Here is a 26037-nt window from a genome sequence, read left to right on the forward strand (position 1 = left end):
TAGGTACCAATTTTTGGGCGTTATGAGGTGCTAATCCTTCCTCGTGCGTAACCGACTCCCGAACTTGTTTTCTTGATTTACGTGGACCAAAATCGTTGTTTAAATAAATTAAACCATTTATTAAAAACAACCACTTTTACAAGGTGATCCAATCACACCTAAAAAGATTGGTGGCGACTCCCATTTTCGTTTTTCTTCAAGTTGATACCCGTTTTCCAAAAAATTAGTTACGACAAACATTATAAATATTTATAATTTCTTTAATTTTATGGAAGATTGTTGAACCATATTTATAGAAAGAAAACATAAAGAAAATACCTCTCAAAAGAGAACTTTATTGATTACACACAAATAAATATATCAGGGAAACTACAAATACCCAACCTTTTGGGTTTATTCAGCACAAAGCAAAAGTTTGAGCACTTTGCCTGCTGTCTTATTATAAATTAATACACACTTTTTAAAAAATATATATATATAACAAACAAACACTTACTGACGTAATAACAAAAACAAAGCAACCATATTTGAGAATTGTGGTTTACTGAAGCTGAATATCGGTATCATAAGCAACTCCAGCTTTCCAATAACGAGGAATAACAGCCTTTGGCAATTTGATACCGGCGTTGTCCTGCACTTTGAACCTCAAACTGATGGCTCCCAATGGTGGATTTGGCATGTCGAAAACTGCCCCAAATGACCTTCTCATTTCTACCCATTTCCCCTGCATTTTACCATCAAAACTAGTTACTTTTCAATTCCATTTAATAGCAATACAACATCAAAGGTTGGCATAGAGTTCGAGCACTTTGATTGATTACCTGCTGCCAAATATCAGCGGATAGGATATCACTTTTAACAGCTTGGTACAACATTATAATGGCCAAGTAATCTTGTTTTCTTCTATATTCATGAACCTTAACCTGGATCTTATGACCAACGTATTAGCAGGGAACTCTTTGGTATTCCACATCAACAACTCCGTAAGCAAACAGACGATCCGCGGTGCCTAGTCGTGCCATCACTTCATATGCGTGGTGGCTGAGGATGAAATCGGTGTTGTAACCTTGGCCATAGTCAGTCACCACCACGTTCACCCCTTTCTTAGTACAAATTTGAGGGTTTGTTGTGCACCTAACCTAACGGGGTTATTTCATTTAAACATCATTAATTGGCAACATAAAAGAACCAGCCAAGAAACGACATTTGTGATCAAGATATATATATACATAATACCGATATTATAATTTAGAATGTTGAAGATTTACCTGATAGCAAGCACCAAAGCCAACTCCATTCTTGTAGAGCCTATAAACCCCAGCGACATTGCCACTAGAGATATTTCTTCCGTATTCTCCAAACCCGCAAGCTCCACCTAGATTCACGTTATTGTTAGCTCATATATGCAAAAATTTTGTAATAAAATAGACATGTATCTCTGTATTATTGGAGAAATGTACATACTTGTAGTGCCTAAGCCGTCGGAACTGCCATAGTGAGTTGCTCTGGACTTCACTAAATAGTCGTTGAGTAACACAGTGCAGGTATTAGCACCACATGACACGCACAAGACAGTAATACTGAAGTTTGAGCGAGAACCCCATGTTTCTGATACCCAATGAAACCAAGAAAACTTAAAAATTAGAATGAAGATGAATGAGGTTTAAGGTAAGATGGGAAGCTAAGAAACAAGAATACCCATATTTATAGCAAGGCAGAGGGAAAAGATGCTGCATTAGGATGAAGATGTAGGATCGTAAACGGTGTACGGTATGCAGACCCTTGTTATTGACGCCGTCCTTAACATGCTTATTTGAAAATATAAGGGATATTTGTATTTATTGTATTATGTTAATAAATGTTGTGTATGACTTTTGTGAACATTCCCTTCAGTTTTTGGAAGACTCGTGTCTATATCTGCCGGTCTATTTTGGAAGTTTACACGTAAGTTACTTCGGGGACTAAATTATTTGTTTAAGCTATTGGTTTAAGACTAGAGATGCAGACTTTATTTCTTGTAAGTTGTTTTTCCTCAAATATTTTGATGCCTCAAGGGAGTCAAGTACTAAGAATTGGTATAAACAAATAACAAAAGCGAAGGTCGATATTCTGAGGCACCTCCAGAAAGCTAACTTCTAAAGCACTACCATGAGATGACTGTCAAAAACTGGGGCTGAGAGCTATCATTAATCTTTCTGTTTTCTTTTGCTGGCTCATGTTTGTACAAGTAGTTGATGTTGAATATTTATTTTTCAAAATCTTGGCAATCGGATTACAGGTGTGAATTTTCGAAAATAATAATAATAATAATAATGGTTTGAGGAGAAAGGATTGTATGAAACAGTGACGTCACGTCATCTGTATTCCTTTCTAAAAGTTTTATGCCACATCAATATTCTTATCCTGAATTTTAGGATTTTAATTTAGATTTAATTTTTTTCAGGATAAAATCCTGAAATTCAGAATAAAAGTAATGATGTGGTATAAAACTAATAAAAAGGGATACAGATGACGTGACGTCACTGTTTCATACAATCATTTCTTTGATTTGAGTTGTATTTTTATTTAGTAAGTGGGTGAGTAGGTAGCTCTATTTGGCAATTGTCAGCAGCACATTGGGTGGTACGATACCGGAGAAAAACAAGGAAGATGGTAAAATATGAATTAAGCTAATAATGGGTTTTAGAATAAGATGTGGTCACTTGCTTCTCTTTTTGATGATCTGATTTCTCTTCTTTCCTATTCTATTGTCTCATTACTTATTACATCTTTAATTTGCCTCAGTCCCAAATGTTCTTTCCCCACCGTTACTAAAAACGATTAGCACCTCAGATTTCATATTTTGCATTTGTATTCTATTATTTTCGCTTGCTTTAATAAATTCATTTATTTTTATAAGTATTCCCACATTTGTCATGACCTTTCAGACCGATTTGATTGTAATTGACAAATTTCTTCATCTTCTCAAATTCGTTCTTAATTTGAGTGAAATTAAATCAAAATTTTTATTGTAGTTTCTATTTATTCTTTATTTTATGTTTAATTTTTAAATATTTATATATTAAATATGTATTTTTCTTAGGTTATTACACTAGTAACTAAACAAATGGTTATGAATTTAACAATTTTAATTGATAAAATAAATATTCTAAACTATTAAATACGAGCTCTATATTCAACAAATCTTAATATTTATAATTAAAACAAAATATTTTAATTACTAAAGAATAAAGAATAAACCCAATTAAATATCACAATCTTGAAAATATTTTGAGAGAAAAGATAAGAAAAAATTTTCAAGATGTAAATAGCCCTAATTCACATCCTAATAATAATGTGTATGATGCGGTCGTTAAGAGCACCAAAAATATCCTATCCCTATAAAATACTGAAAAAGGGGTCTTATGGAGAGATTCCAGTCTCCGATTGTCTCGATCTGCCTTGGGTTCAATCCTCGACTTTTAGGTGATCCTTCTCAAACATAATAAGCCAGTTATAGTAGAAGATGACACCTACGACCACCAACTCCAAGATTTTAGACTTATGATTTAGAGAAACCTGACTCTAACTAACAATCGCTTTTGTGGGACCATCTTATGCTAGATCATCACTTCTCAATGGCGAATGCCACGCCATTTTGTCTCTTGGGCTCGCCAATCTCTGACGCAGGAAGTGTGACAGCCCTAAATTAACCCTAGTCGAGAAGTGGTTTCGGGACCGCTAAACCGAGTCACCGAAGTATTTGAATGTGATATTTATTGTCTAGAATATGTGAATATGAATGTGTGAATGTTTTAAGCTTCGATTTAGTCGATTGCATGTGAATTTAGTTAATAGGACTTATGTGAGAAAATTTAGAAATGTGCTAGGCAAATGTAAGTGGCCTATTAATGCATGTTATAAAGATGATGGGTTTGCATGTCAAATTACCCAAAATTTGAACTAGTGGCCGGCCATGCTATGGGTTAAAAGGTATTATAAACATTTTATGTTAGTGTTTTATGTTAGGAATAATAAAATAAGGAGCATGGGTGATGAAAAAAAAAAGAGAAAAAAAAAGTTCTCATTTTGCTCTTCTTGACCGAAAAATCAAAGGAAAGAAAGGAAGAAAGGTTGAAGAGGTTCGGCCATGCTTGTAACTAGGTTGAGGTATGTTTGATGTTATTTCATGAAATTCATGCATATTTTTAGTTGTTAGCTTGAATTCTACCTAGCCCATGGTTTAAATCTTTGCTATGTGATGGAGATGATACTCGGCCATGGATGTTGTCCTTCTTGGTTGGTGTTTGATGTTGTGTTGATGAGGTATAAAGATGATAGAGTTTGAGTGCTCAACAAAAAGGATTGGATGTGAGTGTGTGTGAGAATTTGAAAAAGGTAGGTCTTAGCAACTTCATGAAGCATTCGGCCATGGTAGGAAGTAGAAGAGAAATATAGTTGTTGTTCATGTTAGATGAAGTAGAGTCTAACAAATGAGCACATATGTGCATTAGTTGCTAGATGGAGAAAAATCGGCTAGCAAGTTGTGTACTAAGGCCGAATGTGACTTTGAATATTATTGAGTAATGTATGTGTTTTGAATTGATGGAATGGAGAGAATGCTTTAATTGTGTTATGAACAATTATATGTTAAATTAAGGGTTGCTAAGCTAGCTATTAAGGTGAAGTGCAAATGTTAGTATTTGAGTACTAGTGTATATATGTGTTTTAGCCGAGCTTTGAACTTGAAACAAAATGGTAATTAGTCAATACAAGTGACCATATTTGTAGAATGTATTAGTATACAATCGGCCTCAACATAGACATGCATATTCGGCCACATGAATGAATACATAGATTGATGTTGTACGTTCGGCTATAGGTAAGCATATTGATGACTTTATCTTGACTTAGAAAATCGGCTAAAGGAGAATATTGGCTAATATGTTGAATTTGATTCATGATTTCATACACATATGACTCTAATGCCTAATATACATGGGCTAAGTACCTCGAGTTTCTCTTTGATGTTCAAAATGATTAAATCAATTTATTTGTTAAATTAAGCTCAAGAACAAAGGGGAACTAAATCCGATAAAGGAAAGGAAAAGGTGATCGAATAGTCATGTTGAAATCGCTCGACAACATCCGAGGTAAGTTTTCGAGTAATGGAACTTAGATTATGATTCGATTAGATCATGTTATAAGCAAATCAAAATCATGCTCTTTGTATGTAGCTATTGAGCCGAAAATGATAATGCTTGATAAGTGACTTGTGTTTGAATTCTAGTTATGAAAATGAAATATAGATGTGTCATGATTTATTGATATGTGCATGAATATTCGGATGATAACCGGGCTAAGTCCCAAGGCATTTGTGCTAGTGACTAATTCCGGCTAAGCCCGAAGGCATTTGTGCTAGTGACTAATTCCGGCTAAGCCTCAAGGCATTTGTGCGAAGTTACTATATCCGGCTAAGTCCCAAGGCATTTGTGCGAAGTTACTATAACCGGCTAAGTCCCAAGGCATTTGAGCGAGTAGCTATATCCGCTAAATCCGAAGGTACTTGGTTTGGGAATGAGCAATCTTGCTGTAATAATTCCAATTAATACGCCGTAAAATCCCAACGATGAGGTATGTTTCAGATATGCATTGGAATAGTTGATTCCTTTTAAATAGTATTCGCCAATCGATTAATAAGCTTCCGGCCTTTGGTTAAGTTGATCCCTTATGTATGAATATAAGGGTTGGAAATGTGAAGTAGGTATGATTTTGAGAATATGTGTATATGAAATTATCCGTTTAGTCATATGAATGCTATACTTCAGTTGTGCCTAATTTCATTGCTCAAAACTTACTAAGCATTAAATGCTTATTCCGTTTCTTTGATTCTCTGTTTTATAGATTTTGGTTCGTCAGCTATCGGACTCGGGAGTGTCAAAGTCGAAGTCGCCCACACTATCAAAGCCCTTTTGGTACTCTTTTAGTTGAACTCTGATAATGGCATGTATAGGGCTGCCCTTTTGTTGTTAGTCAAGTACTTTGGTATTGTATATATTTGGATAGCCATGCGAAAATGGCTTATATATTTTGAGCATAGCGTTATAATCATTTTGTATATATATGGTTATTGAGAGGTGTGGAAATGCTTGGCAATGATTAGCCATTGGAATGGTTAATCACAATCATATTTTTGTGCTATGTATGTTAAAGGGCTAGTTGAATCATGGAAATTATGAAATAGGTAAAGTCTACCTTAAAAACAGATACCGACAGCAGCAGTGATGTGAATATGAAAAATCACTAAAAATAGTAGGAATAGAATTAAATTGTGAATAAATTATGTAATCGAACCTTGATGAATCTATTTTCATATGAAAGTAAAAAAATGATCATATGAGCCGTATTTTATGAGATGTTTAAGTTTTCGTGAAGTAGGGCCAGAGCGAATTCTGGATTCCCTATTCTGACTTTGGAAATTCATTATAAATTAGCCAGAGATAATTAGAAGTCATACCATATATGTATAGATTTCTTTTCGAGTCTAGTTTCTTTAGAAACAAACTACATAAGTATTGAAGTCCTGTACAGGGAGATATCTAAGTTGTAATGCATGAAGGTCAGAGTAGTCGAACCCTGAACAGGGGAGACTTTAACTAATAAACTGTAATAATTGGCTTGACCAAAAATTCTAGAAAAAAATTTGTAGATGTACATATGAGTCTAGTTTCAGGAAAAATTTACGGATCTGGTTTTTGAGTTTTTGAACTTGAGATATGATTTTTAAGGTGACAGTGACACAGTTAGCCAGCTTGTCTGGAAATTTTAAAAAATGGACTGTGTAAATAAATGAATTAAGTCTGTTTGCACCTCGTGTTCGACTCCGGCAACGGTCTCGGGTACGGGGTGTTATAGGAAGCTAATGAACCGACTATACAACCTTCCCAAAACATACAAAGCAACCGTTGCTTGCACAAGTTGAAAAGATTACCTTTTAAGCAACATGGACGGAAGCGTTAGCCCCGTAATGCAGAGAAACGATAAATACTCGTTAAAAAGGTTAAGCGCGGATTCTAAGCCTCATGAACCCCTTTGGGGAATTTCGACAACCTTTGGGTAGATAAGTTTAGAATATGGCTAAGCTTTTTGGGGGAGAGAGTGTTTACAAAAAAGATGAGTCTAAAATTTGTGTCACTCCATCCCCTATTTATAGTACTAGAAAACCCAATCTATTCCTAATTAAATTCTAAAAGATAAATACAAATAAATAAAGATAATTATAGATAAATAAGGACAAATAAAGATAAAAGCTAAAATTAAATCTAAAGAATAATCCTTAATAATTATCCTAACATAATTAGAATTTAAATAGAGTCTTGTGCTATAAAATCTTTTCTTTGCACTTTTGCTCCAAATCTTCCACAATTTGTATTTTTGGCACCACCTCTTGCATGCTGGACCATTTTATTTTTAAATTCACGCTTTTAGCCCCCAAATTTTTTTTGCCTTCAATTTAGCCCCTATAAGATAAAAAGCCATAAATAGTTCAAATTAGTACGATCATACTCAAAATAAATATATAATTAATAGATAAAAATATGTCATTCTAGAGTATTATCAGTGTATTTGTAAGTTAAAATTTATATAAAGGGTGGAAAAGATAATAAAAAAAAAAAGAAAAAAAAGCAAGTGCACGGTTCCTTGACACTCACTCGACATGCTAAAAGGGCCAGAATGTACTCAAAATTAAATCTTTGTCTCACATTAAAAAACCAGCTCGACATGGTAGAGGAACTAGAATGCTTCATGTTCAATTTTTTTTCTTGTTTGAGTTTCGTAACTGGTTTCTTAATTTTTTTTTCACTAGAAAGCTCCATGCTTCCTCTGTTAAAAATCAACTCCAAACTATTTTTGCTTCAATTCTTCCACCTGTTCTATGATAATTTAAATATAAGTCAAAATCCAATAATTAAACATTTAAGCCATAAGATACAAAATAAATTATCATAAAATAAATATAAATTATGCAATGTTGGAAAATTACTACTACAAAACAAATAGTTAGCAATGACAAGTACAAATAAAGAAATAAATAAATATTGCACTGTGGAAAACCATTGCCTTAGAAGCGATTTCGTCTTAATTGGTGTAATCGGAAATGGACGTCGCCCCCTAAGGTTAACACAGTGCTTCCAAATTCGTACACTCAAATGAGGAAGATAGAACACAATTGGTATTGCTCTTCTATGAAGAATTGGGAAATAAGATAAAAATAAAGCTTTAAAGCAGGTCGGGAAAACTTGGTTAGAAAAATCACACTAGATTCAATTCCACGAAAGGTTGGAGGGTTACAAACGGTCCCGCTTAAAATTCAATCTCCTAAACAGAATTTCCTCTAATGTAATTTTAGTAAGATGTCAAAGTTTTAGAGAAAAGAAAGATGAGAGAATCAAAAAGATTTAGAGAAGCTCTGATTTTTTTGCTTGTAAAAAATGAGGAGAAATAAACCCTATTTATAGGATTTTCAAAAGGACAAAATGGTCTAAAAAATTCAACGATCATATTGCAATGGTTAGATTCCAACTGTCATATTGTAACGGTTAGATTCTAAGGACCATATTTTTGTATTACCAACATTCTCCCACTAATGCAAAAGAAATAAAGATTTTTGAAAACACAAGAAATAGAGCAATAGCGCAATTAATCGCTTAAGTAATAGTATCTGTTCGATTTGCACTAATACACAATGAAATTAAAAATTATTCTCTTAACAAGTGAATGAATCTGAAACTCATTAAAATAAGAGTAAACTCATAACACACAACTAATCTCAGGTCCAACTGTGTTTCGCGATAGATAAAAAAATTTAGCCAATATACCTCAAGATGCTAATAAGTGCTCTAGAAAAACAACTCAACGTCTTGTATAGAAGGTGGCTAATCCTTCACATTTACGTAAGTGATTCCATCAAGTCTATATCAGTATAGACCACCCAGACCAGGGCTATGAAATCATTAAGAGAATTTAATAAACTCAACCTCCCAGTTTAAAAATTCGGTGAATTCATCAAGTCCGTCTTACTAGAACCACCTAAAGCCTGGGATATGAATTCATTAAGAATATTTAGTGGCTTATCCTATAAATTCAGTAGGTTCATCAAGTCCATCTCAATATAACCATCCAAACCTTAGGATATGAACTCATTAAGAGCATCTAGTAGTTCATCCTATAAAATCGGTGAATTCATCAAGTCCACTTAGTAGGACCACCAAAACTCTAGGCTATGAACTAATTAAGAGCAAGAAACTCATCCTTATGTATGTACATTGTGCACCATAGGGATAGGTAATGATGTACACTATGAGTTTATCCATGGTTTCTTTTGACTACATTGAACTTAGAAGACTAAGGGTATCGACCATGAATTCCTCAACCAATGGGCTTAAGGCCCATCTTCTCGACGAATCAAGAACTATTTTCCTAGATAGGTTCCATTACGGAAAAGTACAATGGGCAATATTAACAATGTTTTAAACCGATTTTTAACCTTAAAACACCCTTTTAAAACCTAAAAACTATTTTAACTTCAAATTAAAGCCTTTTTAACTTCTAAATTCTTTCAAAATCCTTTAAACTCTAAAAAATTTTTGCTACAAATTTCTTATTTTCCTCTTCATTGGTGCAGGCTGCACATTAAGCATTCATACAAGAGATCACAAACAACTACTTTGAAGGAAACAAGATCTCAAGGAAATGGTTATGAATTCCAACTCTCAAATTTTACTGTTCTATTGCTTTTGAAATATATTATTTAAATATCTTAATTTTTCTAAGTTGAATATGCCACCTAGGAAGAGTAGAAAAACTAGTGTGCAAAAACCATTGGCGGTTTCAAATCCTTTAAAATTTAGAAACCAAAATGCTGAAAAGTATTTTCTCGAGCTTCAAGGGAAAACTTTTATTCAGGGAAGGAGATTCGAACCCTCGATGGTTCTTTGCAATGAAATTTGGTCTTTAGTACGGTATCATAGATGAGAGCGATTTTGTGTCACTCCTAAAGAAAATGTTGTTATCCCACTTGTCCAAGAGTTTTACATTGCTCTCAAATATGAAGAGACTCGAAAGCCATCCGGTGTCAGGTGGGAAACAATAACGGTAAAGGGTAATGATGTACGATTCACCCCAGAAACAATTTGTGAATTTTATGATGCTCTTTTATATGAAACTGATTTTTTAAAAAATACAAATTTAACAACATTTGAAGGTATAAATACGGAAAGCATCATAAAATATCTAACTAAAAATCGAGGTGAATGGAACCTCCGACAAGATACTAGACTACCGACTAATTTCAATCAAGAAATAATGTTTCCTATAGCCAAAATGTGGATGCAATTTATTTGCACTAGAGTTCACTTGCTCTTAATGTTTCTAATGTCAATACATTTCGAGTTATTTTGTTGCATAGAATTCTACAGAAAAAACAAATATATGTTGAAGAATAGATACATCAAAATATGAAATGTTGTGTTAGTGGCCAGAAAGTAGGGATTTTCTTTCCCCATATTGTGACGGGACTTTGCAAAAATGCAAGGGTTCCTATGGAAAAAAAAAAACAATTCATGCGACCAACAAAAGGTGTAATAGGTGATTCTATATACATAGTATATAGAACTTAATCGAAAATATATCACAAAATGGAACCAAAGAAGAAAAGAAAAGATGGATGTTCCCATATCTCTAAAAAAGAAACAATCAACAAAAGTTTGGAAGGAAAAAAAGAGCAAAACCTCGAAACTAGGCTGGATGATAAAGTGGATACAAGAAACATGACCAGTTAGTTTGCATGGCAAAACCATATCAAAGAACCAAATTACCTACCAAACTAGGATACATTTGCAACATTCAAGGAGGAAGAAAGTGAAAATGATGAAGATGAGGAAGAAAGAGCTACCGAGCAAAGAGAGGATGGCTATAAGGCAGCCTTTTAGCCACGGTATATTACGCAGTAAAGGGCTTATGATCCAAAGCCCGAGTTGCCAAGTACCTTCGCCAAGCAGCAAAGGCTCAACTCGAAGTCAAATTTTGGGAAATGGGAAGACACCCATGGAGAAGGGGTAGTCGCCCCATTTTGATGATTCGTATGACAATTGAACTATTTATTTTTATTTTTGGAACTATAATTAATTTTGGATAATTTTTATTGTTTTAGGAGTAGGGCTAATAATAAACTTTATATATTGTTTCTATTTCAAGTTTTCTGTATAGAAATCCCACATAAAAGAAGTACAACATATTCAAACTTATAACGAACAAAGAAGGAAAAACCCACCATTAGACCATTGCAATGTCATGATCAATCAAGTAACTTCTTTTTCTTATTTTTTCCAGGCTACACATTGAGGGCAATGTGTTATCTAAAGTGTGGCGGGGTAACATAGGAAATTTGTTTTTAATTTTAATACTTTTCTTTTAAATTTTGTTGTCAAATGTGTGCTTAAGCTTGTAGAAATACAAGTGATTGGTTAGGAGTATGTACATAAGATGATTATGTTTACAATAAGCTTGGCATGATAGTAGATGGTTTTAAAAATTTTTACTCTAGACTACTAAGTTCTATACGTTACATTGTAAATAGGCATTGAGCAATTGAATGTACCAAATGATATAAGAAATACAGGGAAACGAGCATTCTAGTATGTATGATAGATTGTTGAATTTGTGATTGTTTGATTGATTAAATTTGGGAATATTGAGATACATAGGCAAGACCTAAGGCATTCACTGCAGCAAAATTGACTTTTAGCGGCGATTTTTAAGGTCTTTAGCGGCGCTTTTAAGCGCCACTAAAACTATTTGTAGTATTTTTACAAGCGTCGCAAAAAACGCCGCTAAAAATAATGTCGTTAAAATTTGCGGCGTTTATTTGAAAAAACGCCGCTAATGCTCATGACCTTTAGCGGCGCTTTTCCCAAAAACGTCGCTAAAAGTCATAAAATTCAAAAATATAAAATAAAATATTATAAAAGTCATGAAAAATATAAAAAAATTAAAATTCATTATCAAAATATTGAGAAGAATAATATCCAAATTTTCTATTAAAATTCATTATCAAATTAAATTTTCTATTAAAATTTTAACTTTAAAACTAAATACAAAAATTAATGAATTTAAATTTAGAATTTAAAATAATAAATTAATAACACAATTAAAATCCAAAAGTTAGAACTCACTTATCTTAAATATTAAAAAAATAAAAATTTAGAATCAAAACTAAAATAAATAATAAAAATTAGATTAAATATAAAGATATCAATAAAATAAGATATTATAATGAAGTTCCTTAAATGAAATAAGGACTTAAATCATAACCATGTAAAATATAAGATTTGAATATCCATTCCCATGTGAAATATCAACATTGATTATTTAAATTGATTAACTAAGTCAAAATTGCAATTTGTGTTTTTCTTCTTTCAACTCAAATAAAAATAAAATGTTGAAACAAAAATTAAATAAAAAATAGAATAATTAGTTGACACGAGATTATTATTAAGTATATGCAAATATGCAAGTAGACGATTACAAAATAGGGTGTAGTTTTTGATCAACTAATTAGTTGATCCTACTACAAGTTCTATCTATAATTTGCTTAACTAACATACAAACATAAGGCACTCTAATACTTTTTTGCACATAAAATAGCTAAAAGTCACACCTGAATTCGGATTCAGAGCACATACGGTGTCAACTGCATTTTGATCAATATCATCCTTATTGCTGCTGCAATGCCTCCCACAAGCATTCGTAGAGGTAGGAGCTAGTCATTATGTGCCTTCTGCAAATTGTTCTTGGACTGCAATCTAGTGTAGTTGATTTTTCCTGTTCCATTTGCCACCAGTCAAAACATAAAAGAGCTATTGCCACACAAAAAGTAATCATCAAAACGATATCCAAAAAAACAATATACAGTTAAATTATGAGAATGCAGAAAATACAAAACGATACCACTGTTCTTAGATCCCACAACATTACTTTCCCATCATAAGATGAAGAAAGTAAATAAAGAGGAGATGTATTGTGCCACTTGCAAGCTGGAATCCAATAACTATGTGACGAGAACTGAAACACAGGTGTCGATGTTCCTTGAAAAGTAGAAAAAAAGTTTCAAGTGAGATGGAGTTTTAGTGGTTTCATGTGCCTGCACATGCGACAAGTAGGAGAAAAAGAAGCAAAAAGAAAAAAATGAAAGCAACCTAAGAAATAGTATCCTTTTACCCTTTTTTCTCGGATGAACAAAAATGGTACATCCAAAAATGGAACATCCAAACATCAAATTAACAATAATGATTATGACAAAGAGCTCATTCAACTAATTTGATATAATTTAATCAATTAATTCAATAGTCAATTAACAATATTAACTATTATGGTTAAAATGCTAAAATTTATATTTTTAAAATATATAAATTCTAATAAGAAAATTCAAATCAGCATTTTGATAGAGTCAACAATACTAACTGATTGAACTAACAGATAACAATTAAATTAAATTATGTCAAATCAAAGTATAAGGATTAAATATTAAATTTTAGCATGATAGAGGAGAAAACTATAATTTGACCATTTTATTGGTTATTTCAATTTAATTTCAATTTATTCAAATAAATTTATATTTTAAACTATTTATACATTATTTATATTTTAAAATTTAGAAAACTAAATTCTATTTTTTTATTTTATAACTAATTTCTTTTACAAATATAAAAATAAAAAATTATTTAAATTAGTAAAAAATTAAAATACTTTATACAAATATATTTTAAAACTAATTAATCAAATGTATACAACGTTAACTAGTGCTAAGAAGTGGTATTTACCTCACATATCAAAGATCTTTCATCGACCATATCATTAAAAATAAGTTCAAATCACAAATGATCAACACAAGCAAGATACTTCTTGATGGCATTTCTATCTACCTAATCCTCATTAATATATTTTATATATTTCTTATGCGTCATGTTCTTTGTTTTTCTCCATTACTTTATATTGTGTTTTATTACAATCTATGCTAATACGATATGTAACGACTGAACTTTAAAGTTATCGAAAAATGTATTTTCGGTCTCCGCTTTTAAAAAATTGATTAGTAAATATTTAAATATATATATATATATATATTTATGAAGTTAGTAGAGTGATTAATTAGAGTTTAATTAAGTGAATTTAGCTTAATTAAGAGTAATTAAGAAAATGACTAAATTGAATAAAGGATAAAAGTTGAATTGTAGATTAAAAGAAAATAAAAAGGACTAAAAGGAAAATTATACAAAAAGTATAAATTGAGGCGGTTTATCGTGAAGAAAATCTAAGATTTTTTAGTATATTATTATATTATTATATAATAAAGATACTTTATGTTTTAATTATATTATATTATATTATATTATATTATATTATATTATGTATATAAACTAAAGAAGCAAATGAAAGGAAATAGGAACAGAATGAAACGAAACAGAGAGTAGGGGAGAAAAAGAAAGAAAGAAGGGGAGAAAAGGGAAAATTAAAGGTTTGAAGCTTTAAGCTTTAATAGGTAAGTCAATCAAGCCTTTTTTACTTAATTTTGATGTTTTAGATGTTTTAGAACAAAGTTTTGATGAAATTAAGTTGATATTTTGATAGTTATTAGATTTCTAGATATTTTCCATGTTAAATAAAATGATGAATTAAGGGCTAAATTGATAAAAACTCAAGTTAAAAATGATACAAGGATTGAATTGTAAAGTGATTCATAAGTTTTATGCTTTAAGGACTAAATTGAAAGAATTTCGAAATTATGGTTTTATGATGAAAATAGATAATTATGTCTAAGTTTGGTTAAAATTGAGTAGAAATAAAGTATGAATTAAGATAGAAAAGTAAGTGAATTTAGTTAGAATTAAATTGAAATTAAAGTAAATCAACATTTTGTACTAAGACTATTTTGGACAGCAGCAGTAGTCTAAGTTTGAAAAATCACCAAAAATTGTAGAAATTTAATTAGAGGATGAATAAAATATAGAATTAAATATTATTGAGTCTAGTTTCTTATAGAAGAAACGATACAAGCAATTGAATTGTAAATTATTAGATAGAATAAATTTTGTGAGACAAGGTCAGAATGAATTCGGGTTCCCCTGTTCTGACTTTGGAAAATCACCAAAAATTGAAGAAAAATAATTAGGCTTAAAGTTATATGTTTAGAATCCCCAATGAGTCTATTTTCAGGAGAAATCAACGAGAATATTATCCGAGTTATGTACTGTGAGATAATTAATTTTTAGTGAAGAAGGGACTAAACTGTTAGGCAATGAGAATAGGGGTGAATTTAAAGAATAAACTGTACTTAATGGCTAAACCAAAATTCTGAAAATTTTATTGTAAGAAGATTTGTGAGTCTAGTTTCAGGAACAATTAGCGGATCTTAATTTAGAATTTTGTAACTCAAGATATGAATTAGTAATGTATTAATGATTATGAATTGTATTAATTTCGTAGTCAATGTGGTACCGGAAATCTCGGCTAAGAAAGGACAAGACAAAATCAACGGGAGTTAGCTCGAAAATTACGGTTTGTATTTCTATAATCTGAACTTAGTTATTATTTGTTATATTTATATACATATGGCAATTGTTAGTGTTAGAATTATGATGTTTTACAATTGGAATGGATTGATTTTGGTATGCGATGAATTTATTGAATTTATATTGATTGAAATTATTTTGATTGAATTTATATTGATTGAATTATATAATATATATGATTTATGTAGAAATTTGAATATTGAATGAATATTATATTGAAAATATATTGATTGGAAATATGAGGAAATTGATATGAATATATGAGATTGTGATATTTGAATATTTGATATTGAAAAGTGAATTGAATTGTATTGAATTATGAATTAATGTGAATAATTGAAATATATTGTTGAATTGAATGAAATTGTATGAATTGTGAAAATGGGTGAATAAATGTGGTTATCAGAATGGTATATTGATGAAAGAATTATTAAATTGAGAAAGTGAATGAAATACCCTATTAACTAGTCGGGCTGAGTCGGATATAATTGGCATGCCATAAGATCTGGAAGTGTACTGGATTTGCCGGCTTTATCGATCAGGCACTTTATGTGTCGTGTAACACCCCGAATTTGGGCCTAGAAGTATTGGGCCTTGAGTGGGGGTCCGTAAGGAGGTTGTATATAGGTATTTAATTATGCAATGAAATGAAACAATTAAATGTTTGCTATTAGTGGTTAATGGCTTTGAGAAGTGTTGGAGAAATCTTGGGTTCAAACTTGGGCTTTAGCAAAGATTTTGGTATTAAGTGAAAAAAAACCTGGATGCTTGGATGAGGGTTTTAAATTATTGTGTTAAATAAATGACACAAGGAAGCTTGTAGTCTAGTGGTTGTGGCGTCATTAAGGTTGTATGGGAGCCTGGGTTCAAGCCTTGGCTCTTGCAATTTATTTTGTTTTTTAAAGAGAACACGGACTTTGGCCTTTAGACCTTATAATTAATTGGGGATAAAATATGACACAAAAAGCCTTGTGGCTTAGTGGCAAGTAGCGTGTGGAGCATTTAAGGGGAGGCATAGGTTGAATCCCATGGCAAGCAAGGAGCATTTATTTTGCTAACAGGCGGCAAGAGTTGGTGTTGAATTTAAACTCTAATGTTGGAGGATCCCACATCGGAAGCTAACATAAGAGTGGTTGTGAAGTCTTTAAATAGAGGAACCATGAAGAGAGTAAATGTACCTTTCTTGGTGATCCCTTTCATTGTATGGCGTGCTCGTTTGGGTTGGGCGTCGGCTAAGAGTGCTCGGAGTGTGGATTAACTCCAGTCTCCTATCGTGTGTATTTCTTACTACTCTAGTCAGTAGGATGGCTACTTGGTCGCGATGGGTCGAAAGGGTCATGTGGGCCTAATGGGCTTACAAGTCCAATTGGATAAGTTGTTTGATTGTGTAGTAAATTTGGGCTAGGCTAGGTGAATCTAATATTTGTGGCTAGATTTGGGCTAAAAGGGCCACACGAGCGTGTGGGCCCATTTAATGAGAATGGGCTTTAGAGCCATTAGTATTATTATCCATGTTTAAAATACTTTGGTTTACAAAATTACCAAAATACCTCGCTTTGTAAAATTACTAAAATACCTTTGGTTTATAAAATTACCAAAATACCCCTAGTTTGTAAAATTATCAAAATACCCTAGTTTGTTAAATTACCAAAATACCCCTAATTTGTGAAATTATTGAAATACCTCGACACAGTAAAATTATTGAAATACCTCGACTTGTAAAATTACCAAAGTACCTCGATTTATAGAATTACTGCTTTTACCCTCGATTTGTAAAATTACCGTTTTACCCTCGATTTATAGAATTACCGCTTTTACCCTCGGTTCTGTAATTACTATTTTACCCTCAATTTATAGAATTACCGTTTTACCCTAATTTACATAATTACCGCTTTTACCTCGATTTACATAATTATCATTTTACCTCGACTTACGTAATTACCGCTTTTACCCACAATTTACATAATTACCGTTTTACCTCGATTTACATAATTATCGTTTTACCCTCGACTTACGTAATTACCGTTTTACCCTCAATTTACGTATTTACCGTTTTACCCTCGATTTATAGAATTACTTGTTTTACCCTTGATTTACGAATTCTTTGTTTTACCTCGATTTACAAAATTATTGAAATACCCTCAATTTGTAAAATTACCAAAATACCTCGATTTACAAAGTTACGAAATACCTTGACTTTTTAAAATTATAGAAGTACCATTGGTTTACAAAATTACTAAAATACCTTTGGTTTGTTGATTTACCAAAACACCCTTGTAGGATGAAATGACTAAAATACCCCTAAAAGGTAAAAAGACCGTAAAGCCCTCAGAGGGTAAAGTGACCGTAATACCCTCGTATGGTAAAATGACGAATATGCCCTTATGTTCCGTATGACCGATGTGCTTAGGATTTACATATATTGATATTGGATTAGTTAAGTTTGAGTGATGTGGTGGTTATCGTGGCGATTGATTTTGGAAACGTTTCAACTTCAACCCGTAATGTGTGTACTAACCTCGTAATAGCTTAGATTAATATTTCTTTGAAAAGCAAAAGCTTCATATTTTAGTGATTCGAGAATTAATATTTAGATCTATTTTCTACGCACGCTTAAGTTGGATTCACAACGGATATGGGGTAGGAAGGTATTTGGAACGTTCTTCAATGAGTAGATCTCTTGGTAAGTATTGAACCTTCTTTCCATTTGTATCTTGTGGTTTAAGAAAAGTGAAAACCCTCCGTCGACTAAGGCTAAAAGGGTTTTGGTGTTATTTGGTTTGTTGGTGCTAGTGAGGATTAAAGGCTACCGATCGAGGAGTGTGTGAAAAGCTTGGATCATCGGAGTGACTAAATCTAGTCATCAACTTCGGCAAAGGTATGAACCCAAGGGCCATTGTGGATGGTGGCCGAATGTGTAAGTGATGATAATAGGTAGTTTTCGATTTGGTTTAATATTAACATGGTCTAATCTATAAGTGGTTGATTATAGGAGAAATCGCATAGGAGATCTCGTCAAGGAATATCGCAAATCAGGTGTGTAACGAACCCTTTCATAACTTAAACGATAAAATGCCGAAAAGCCGAAATGCCGAAATTCTGGCATTTCGAGGACTTGTGAGCAAGCGAACGCTCACTAGTTAGTTAGAATCGATGAGACGGTGATCAAGAACGATGGAAACGGTAAGAATGTGATTTTTGGCGTTCTTGGTAAGTTGGGCCTCGAGGGGCCGAAGTGGGGCCCATTGGGCTTTCGGGCCCATTTGGGTAAAATTGGTAGAAAACGGAAATCTGTTAAATTGCATGATAAGACTATTAAAATCATTATGGAATATAGGCTAAGTGGGCCTAGACGACAGAATTGTCTAAGTAGGGCCCATTAGGGGTTTTAGGCCCAATAACTCGATTTCGCTAAAAATGGGCCAGAATCACTGTTTGCACCCATGGATTGTTAGTAATCGTTAATGAACATGGAAACCCTAATTTTGGTAAAATTACGAGATTACCCTTATAATATGAAAATGACCGTTTTGCCCCAGGTAAAATGACCATTATACCCCTAGGGTTTATGTATGATTTTAATACATGGGATTTTGATAAATATGGTATGTATGATATGCACATGAAATGTATGCTATGCACATGATATGTATGATATGCACATGAGGTAATCATAAATGCATTGGGTTGGGTTTTTATATGGATGGAGGAAGTGAAAAAGGGCTTATGCCCCAGTTATCAAAAGGGCTTATGCCCCAATTATCAAAAGGGCTTATGCCCCAGTTATAAAAGGGCTTATGCCCCAGTTATTGAAAGGGCTTTTGCCCCAGTTATTAAAAGAGGCTAGGCCTCCAGTTATATGATAAAGCATTTATCTTTGCTAGTGGAGAGTTTGGCGGGGTGGGTCGAGTTAATCCCACATGGTGTGTTGGTTGGTACGGTGGAGAGTAGCGGATGGTGGGTTGAGTAGTCTCCCAAATGGGTTGCATTCTTTCATTGAAATTATATGTGACATTGAAATGGGCCTAAGGGCCATACCGTTTCTGATAAAAGGCTTGACCCGAGAATATGAAATATGAAAAGGCTTGCCCAAGAATATGAAATATGAAAAGGCTTCGCCCAAGATATGAAATATGAAATATGAAAAGGGCTACTGCCCAGTGCATGATTGAGATTGGATTTGGGCTTAGACCCAACAGTCGTTATTGTTTTGGGCTCGAAAGGGCTTGTTGCACATGAGTTTTCAAACTCACCCCCTTTCCTTAACCTTGCGGTGAGCCTTGATGTGGGGACTTGGGCCTAAGGGATTCAGAGTGGCCACGGTGATTGTCTTTGGACTTTTAAATAAGTGTTGGTTTTCATTTAATTTCCTTTAATTATTATTTATTTTTGGGTTGTAATAAGGCCAATTTTAACTTTCCTTTTATTTCTTTTCTAATTATTTTAATTTTAATAACTTTAAAAATTGGTTAATAATTATTAAATGGGCTAGACTTAGGACGTGTTTTCAAAATGATACTTGTTTTCAAAATATCTCAACACCACGATTAATCGATTTATCAAAGACGCCCACTTAAACAAATTTAAACTCGATATAACAAAGTGTGGCTATGGTTGTGGGCATGTCTAGATTGGATCCAACAAAAGAGCTTGGTACTTAAGCGACCTTCATGGCTCACCTCCTCTGTCTCGGATACCTACACGGTGCCCGGCTTCCATACACTTTGTTAACTCAATAAAATGTATGGTTTTAAAACACTAAAACGGGCGTGGGTTTTCAACTCCAATGTGGCACGTCAGATTCGGCCATAACGTCTGGGCCGGGTTTGGGGTGTTACATGTCGTATCAGGCACCTCGTGTGTCGTATCAGGCACCTCGTGTGTTGTTTTAGGCACTTTATGTGTCGTATACTAATCGTACTATGTACCGCTTTTAGGCACAATGTGCCGCATCGTGTGTTTGGGTTGGAATCTGTATCCGTCAAAGTCCGGGTTTGTTAATAGGGTAAATTAGTGAAAGATAAATCGAATAAATTTGATTGATCAAGCTATTGAAATGAAACGAGAAATTGAATTGAGAATTGAAAATTTAGATTTGAATTTGAAAATATGAACCAAAGGTTCATGAAATGATTGGAGTTCAAATTGATGATATATGATGCCACTTGATGAATTGAAATGTGATTTGAGATATATGAATCGTATGTATATACTGAAGCTATCAGGGATAGTAAGTTGATATGATATAAATGAAATTGACTGTTATTGAAATGAATTAAAATAGAATATGATTGATAAGTGTATAGTTGAATATAGTTTAATGATATTGAATTGTGAGTAAATTAAGGAAAGCTATACCGAGTAGTAAGTGAAAGAATGAAGTAAATAATAATGGATTTAGTTAAGAATTGAACAATTATGTTATTGTGTTTATTATATGATTTGTATAAAATTTATATGGTAAGTAGTTGAAATTTATCTATGAATAAATAATTGAATATTTGTAATTGTTATTATGATCTTAAGTATTTGTTATATTATTAATTGTTCGGATTATAGAAATACCATCGAGTATACCATACTCAAAGATACGGTTTGTTTCCGTGCACGAGTTAAGTAAACATAGTACGTTGAATCAAGATCCCAAGACGATCCCGAATTCATTAAGGTAAAGTATGTTGAGTATTGATAATGGCATGTACCGTGATGTTTAATGAGAGTCATTTAGGTTGTAAAAGTATTGATGAAATGAGTAAATTATGGTTGGCAACGGTATGTAGTATGAATTTTGAAATTTACTAAAATTCGTAGTGATTCTAAATTAGTCTCGAATTGAATTTATCGTTCATATTGGACCGAGGGCCCATTAAAGGGACGACATCTTAAAACTAGGATGTGTGTGAATATTTATTTTAATTAATGACCGAAATTGGACTGTACTAACTGGTAATGTCTCGTAACTCTGTTCCGGTGACGGTATAGGGTTAGGGGACGTTACACGATATGTATGAGACTTAGTTTGCAACAAGAGGACAAGCATGGATGTAGCCAAATCATCTAGTAGATCTTAAAATATGAGACTACAGTACAAATTCTACTTAATAGAATTATACTGAAGATGGATAGTCTTGAAGAAAAAAAAAAGGCTTCTTAACAATATAAACCAAAAAGAAACTTACCTGGGTAGTTCCAATGAATGCTAAGCAGCAGTTTAGAAATGCATTAAGCAAATAGAAGAAGTTTATGAGATTATCATAAAGCAGACAATGGAAATGATGCATGGCCTTCTCAACATTTGGCGCATACCTTCCAGTACTATATGCAGGTGATTCAATACCTTTTGAACACCTTCACACAGTCTAATGTCTTCCATCTGCGTATTTTTCTTGGTTATTAAATAGGTTTTGGAGGTTGCAAGATTAACAGTAAATTTTGAGCATACAAACAAAACCAGAGATTATTTGCTAGTACGTGAACTTTTTCACTATCCGCTAGACTTCTCTCAATGAAAGCTTTGTCATCCTAAGGCCAAAACAAGAGCTCGGTTAAATAGGAACCATATTACCAATACATGAAAAATGAAATGAGTTACATAATACATGTCGCACAGAAAATCTTCTCTATAATAAAATAGAAAAATGGTTGAATTCTACAGACTGCAACTATTGCTAAAAAGTAGAAAACATCAATATTATGTAAGAGGAACTTTCAAACCTCGGTTAATGTCAGCATCCCACACAAGCATGCACTTTGAACTGCCCAACATACATAAACACAACATTTGAGAGGCTAATGCATATGAAGCCAAGCATAAGTCTCCTCTAAAACAATATTACCTATCATTAACCTTGTATAATCTAAAACTTACGTAAAAATAGAAGCATGTATATGAATCAAGTGAAAGACCAGATGCAAGGCCTTTGTGTGCAAATGGCACATGGTAACCACCATCCAAGTAGTTGTCGCAGAATACCTGTAAGTAAAAGAAACAAAATACAACTAGCCATCTCCATGTATGTTCAGAAAGCTTCGAACAGCAATCATATAATCATTAATAAGGAGAATATGCAATTTAATATTCAAGACAACATAATGTCGTTAGTGCTAGTGATAATAATAATTAATGCTTTATCAGAAGACAAAGCATACATATAGCATCATTAAAGCTACAAGGAAACTCCATATATCATTTAGGTATTATCATAAAAAGCTAAGAGCAAGAAACTAAATTGAAGGAGCTTCCATTAACCACAGAGACGCACCTTCCAGTTACATTCTATGATGTACTCACATCGACAAACATAAGTTAGTGTGGTATCAACTCCATTAAGGCTAAATAATTCAGAGGAGCTACCAAGCCATTCACTTGCAACGTTGCCAGTATCAATATTGTCCTTTTGTAAAATCTCATTGTCCATATTAAGAAGAACAAATGGTCCCCAAGTAGCAACTTTAATAGGTACAAGTCCAAAATCCTATCATCAATCAATGAATAAAAATAGCAAGATCATGATGTCTGTCAAGACAAAATATGTAATGCCATAATCTAAACCTGATAGAAAAAACTATGATCTACTAACACAACTTAAAGGAATTTGATTTAAGCAACTTGATAACCATTTCATTCGGGAAGCCAAATTTTTTTTTATTTTTAAGATAATAAAGAACTAAAAGGAATGCACAGTCATTTTCAAGCAGACACCCACTCCTCATCAATATGTACTTTTGTAAGTGAAAAATGAATAAAAATACCAAAAAAGGCAAAGGTGCAAATCTTGTACAATAGAATTTCTACTCTAAATCATCATACAACTAAATTACAGCCAAAATTTCATGCTCTGCCTTCACATTTTCCAGAGAGAAATTTGATAAAAATTTCTGAACTAAAACTATTTTCTTATTTTCACATATTGCATCTTAAGAAAAGAACGTACCTTCTTGTCAACATAATCAGCCCAGAATCTAGCAGTAGCTTTTTGGTAAGGGTCAGAAGGGAGCAAAGGAGCTTTGTCATGCCATACCTCATCGATGTACTGAACCTGAATGAGCGACTCACAAATAGGTTTACCGTTATGGATAAGAACAGGGATTTTCTTATGAACAGGGTTCGTCTGTAACAGTAAAGCACTCTTGTTCCACAAGTCTTCTTCCTCGTATTCATACTTTATCCCTTTCTCAGCCAAAGCAATCCTGGATCTCATCCCAAACATACTTAGCCAGAAATCCAGCAGTACTACTTCCTCTGCCATTCTTTTGATCTAAAGATTCAAAAACTAAAACTAAAATCTTGGGTTTGTTCTTTTCTCTCTCTGATTCTGAATTGAAGGGGTATAAGTATGTATATTTATAGGCAAAAAAAGGGTAAGACTCCTACGTCTTTCCTGACATAATCAAATAAATCAAATGAATCTGGAGAAAGAGAAAAAGAAATTCTCTCTCGCGAAAACCTCCGATATTTTCATTTTTTTAAAAGTTTATTTCCGTTGATAAATCTGCCAGAACCTCACATATATTAAAAGAAAAAGAAACAAAAAAAATGTTAATCTTGCATTCTTTACTATCTTCTTACTTTATATCAGCATTTACTGAGACAAAGCCTAAACAAATCAAGCATCTTCGACATCAATTACAAATAAAAGAAAAATAAGATCGATCAAATTTCAAATAAAAATCAACTAGAAGCATGAATTACTCGAATATTTACCTCTTTTCCAACATTGATAGAAACTCTAGATGCTGAAATACCTGGCCGAATCACTTTCCCTAATACCTGAAAAAAATTGAATTTTTTTTAAAATACAAGGGCTTTACTTAAACGAAGTACTATTAAAAAAAACTTAGGGATTTTGGGGGAAATTTAGGGATTAAGGGAAATGTAGAGAATCGGGGAAATCTATTTTGGGGTTTTGCTGGAAATGGCTAAGCGTTTGGGATATCTGTTATGGGATTTTGGGGGAAATGGCTAAGTGTCGGGCATGATACAAGAAGATGAAATTTAAGAAAGGAAAACGACGCCGTTTTCATAGTGTTTTTTGTGGCGTTTTAAAAAACGCTTCTAATGCCCTGTTTTTTGTGGCGTTTTTTGAAAAAACGCCACTAATCTCTTAGTTTTCATATTTATTTTTATTTGTTATAATTTGGAAGCCATAATAATTAACTTATGATTGTCAATATTTAATAATATATATATGTATATATATATATAAAGTTTATCTATTATCTCTTAAATAATTTAAACTATAATCAGAATTTTAATATATTAAGATTAATATTATCTCTTCTACAATTATATAAGAAATCATTTAATATATAAATTAAATAATATTGATTAATCTAAACCCTAAACCTCTAACCCCTACCACTAAATCTTAAATCCTAAACCCTAAACTCATAACCCATATTCCTTAACCCTTAAACCATAAACCCTTAACACCTAACCCCTAAACCTTAAACCCCATCACATAATCCCTAAACCATAATCCATAAACCTTAAAATATTAACTCATAAACCATAAACCTCTAACCCTTAACCCCTGTCCCCTTAACGCCTAACCCCTATCCCCTTAACACTTAACCCCTAATCCCTAGCCATTAACCCCAACCCTTAAACCACCCTTAAACCATAATCCCTAGACTCATAATCCATAAACTTTAAAATATTAACTCATAAACATTAAACCCTTAACCATATACCGTAAACCCTAAACTATAATGATAATTAATTCAATATTTTAAAATTAATACTATCTCTTTTACAATTATATAAGAAAATATTTAACATATAAATTAAAAACAATTAGTCATATATCAAAAATCTTTAAAATTATTTTAAATAATAGTATTTTAATTTTTTTCATTTTTTTGTGGCGTTTTTTAAAAAACGCAACTAAAGATCGAACATTAGCTGCGTTTTTCAAAAAGCGCCGCTAAAGGTGAACTTATAGCGGCACTTTTTAAAAATACCACTAAAGCCACTAAAAGCTCAATACAAAACGACGACATTTTGCAAAATTCTTTGCGGCGTTTTTCAAAAAGCGCCGCTAAAGGTGTACATATTAAAAACGCCGCTAATACTCGATTTTAGCGACGTTTTCCAAAAAGCGCCGCTAATACTCGATCTTTAGCGGCATTTTTAAAAAGCGCCGCTAAAGCCACTAAAGCCACTAAAGCCACGACGTGTTGTGTTAATTTTTTTGCGGCATTTTTTTTTAAAAAGAGCCGCTAATACTCGATCTTTAGCGGCGTTTTTCATTTAAACGCCACTAAAAACGTCGCTAAAAGCCTGTTTTACTATAGTGATTGTTTGATATCCACTTAGAGCTAAAAAGCTAACCCGTTTATTCATCCTTAGTATCTATTTTTGAGCCAAAAAACACTTCTTGGAAAACCTTCGTACAAAACCCAAGCCAAAATATCAGTTTGTACTTAC

The 26037-nt window shown here is 32.7% G+C and overlaps 1 protein-coding gene and 1 pseudogene across 5 annotated transcripts; both read right to left on the reverse strand.

The window, feature by feature from the left end:
- Positions 1–541: 541 nt before the first annotated feature.
- LOC108466056 (expansin-like B1) lies at positions 542–1604 on the reverse strand (annotated as a pseudogene).
- Positions 1605–21792: 20188 nt separating this feature from the next.
- LOC108488496 (glutathione S-transferase U23-like) lies at positions 21793–24466 on the reverse strand. Of its 5 annotated transcripts, XM_017792775.2 has the most exons (5): positions 23543–24287; positions 22871–23083; positions 22477–22581; positions 22323–22363; positions 21793–22130 (listed from the first exon to the last, which is right to left on the reverse strand). In XM_017792775.2, the coding sequence occupies exons 1-4, from the start codon at positions 23855–23857 to the stop codon at positions 22334–22336; spliced, it is 663 nt and encodes a 220-aa protein (XP_017648264.1). In that variant the 5' UTR covers positions 23858–24287; the 3' UTR covers positions 21793–22130; positions 22323–22333. The 5 variants fall into 5 exon arrangements, 4 of the variants coding, with proteins under 4 accessions (XP_017648264.1, XP_052887421.1, XP_017648263.1 ...); XR_008286868.1 differs by having other exon boundaries at positions 22323–22581; XM_053031461.1 differs by adding an exon at positions 24313–24466 and having other exon boundaries at positions 21793–22581; positions 23543–23798.
- Positions 24467–26037: the final 1571 nt, after the last annotated feature.

The sequence above is a fragment of the Gossypium arboreum genome, chromosome 8, assembly GCF_025698485.1.
Source record: "Gossypium arboreum isolate Shixiya-1 chromosome 8, ASM2569848v2, whole genome shotgun sequence".
NCBI lineage: Eukaryota > Viridiplantae > Streptophyta > Magnoliopsida > Malvales > Malvaceae > Gossypium > Gossypium arboreum.

Coding starts and splice junctions, on each gene's coding strand:
- LOC108488496 (XM_017792773.2), bottom strand. CDS start 23,857: ATGGCAGAGGAAGTAGTACTGCTGGATTTCTGGCTAAGTATGTTTGGG. Junction 23,084..23,542: donor CTGATTATGTTGACAAGAAG/GTACGTTCTTTT, acceptor GATTGATGATAG/GATTTTGGACTTGTACCTAT. Junction 22,582..22,870: donor TCATAGAATGTAACTGGAAG/GTGCGTCTCTGT, acceptor TTTTACTTACAG/GTATTCTGCGACAACTACTT.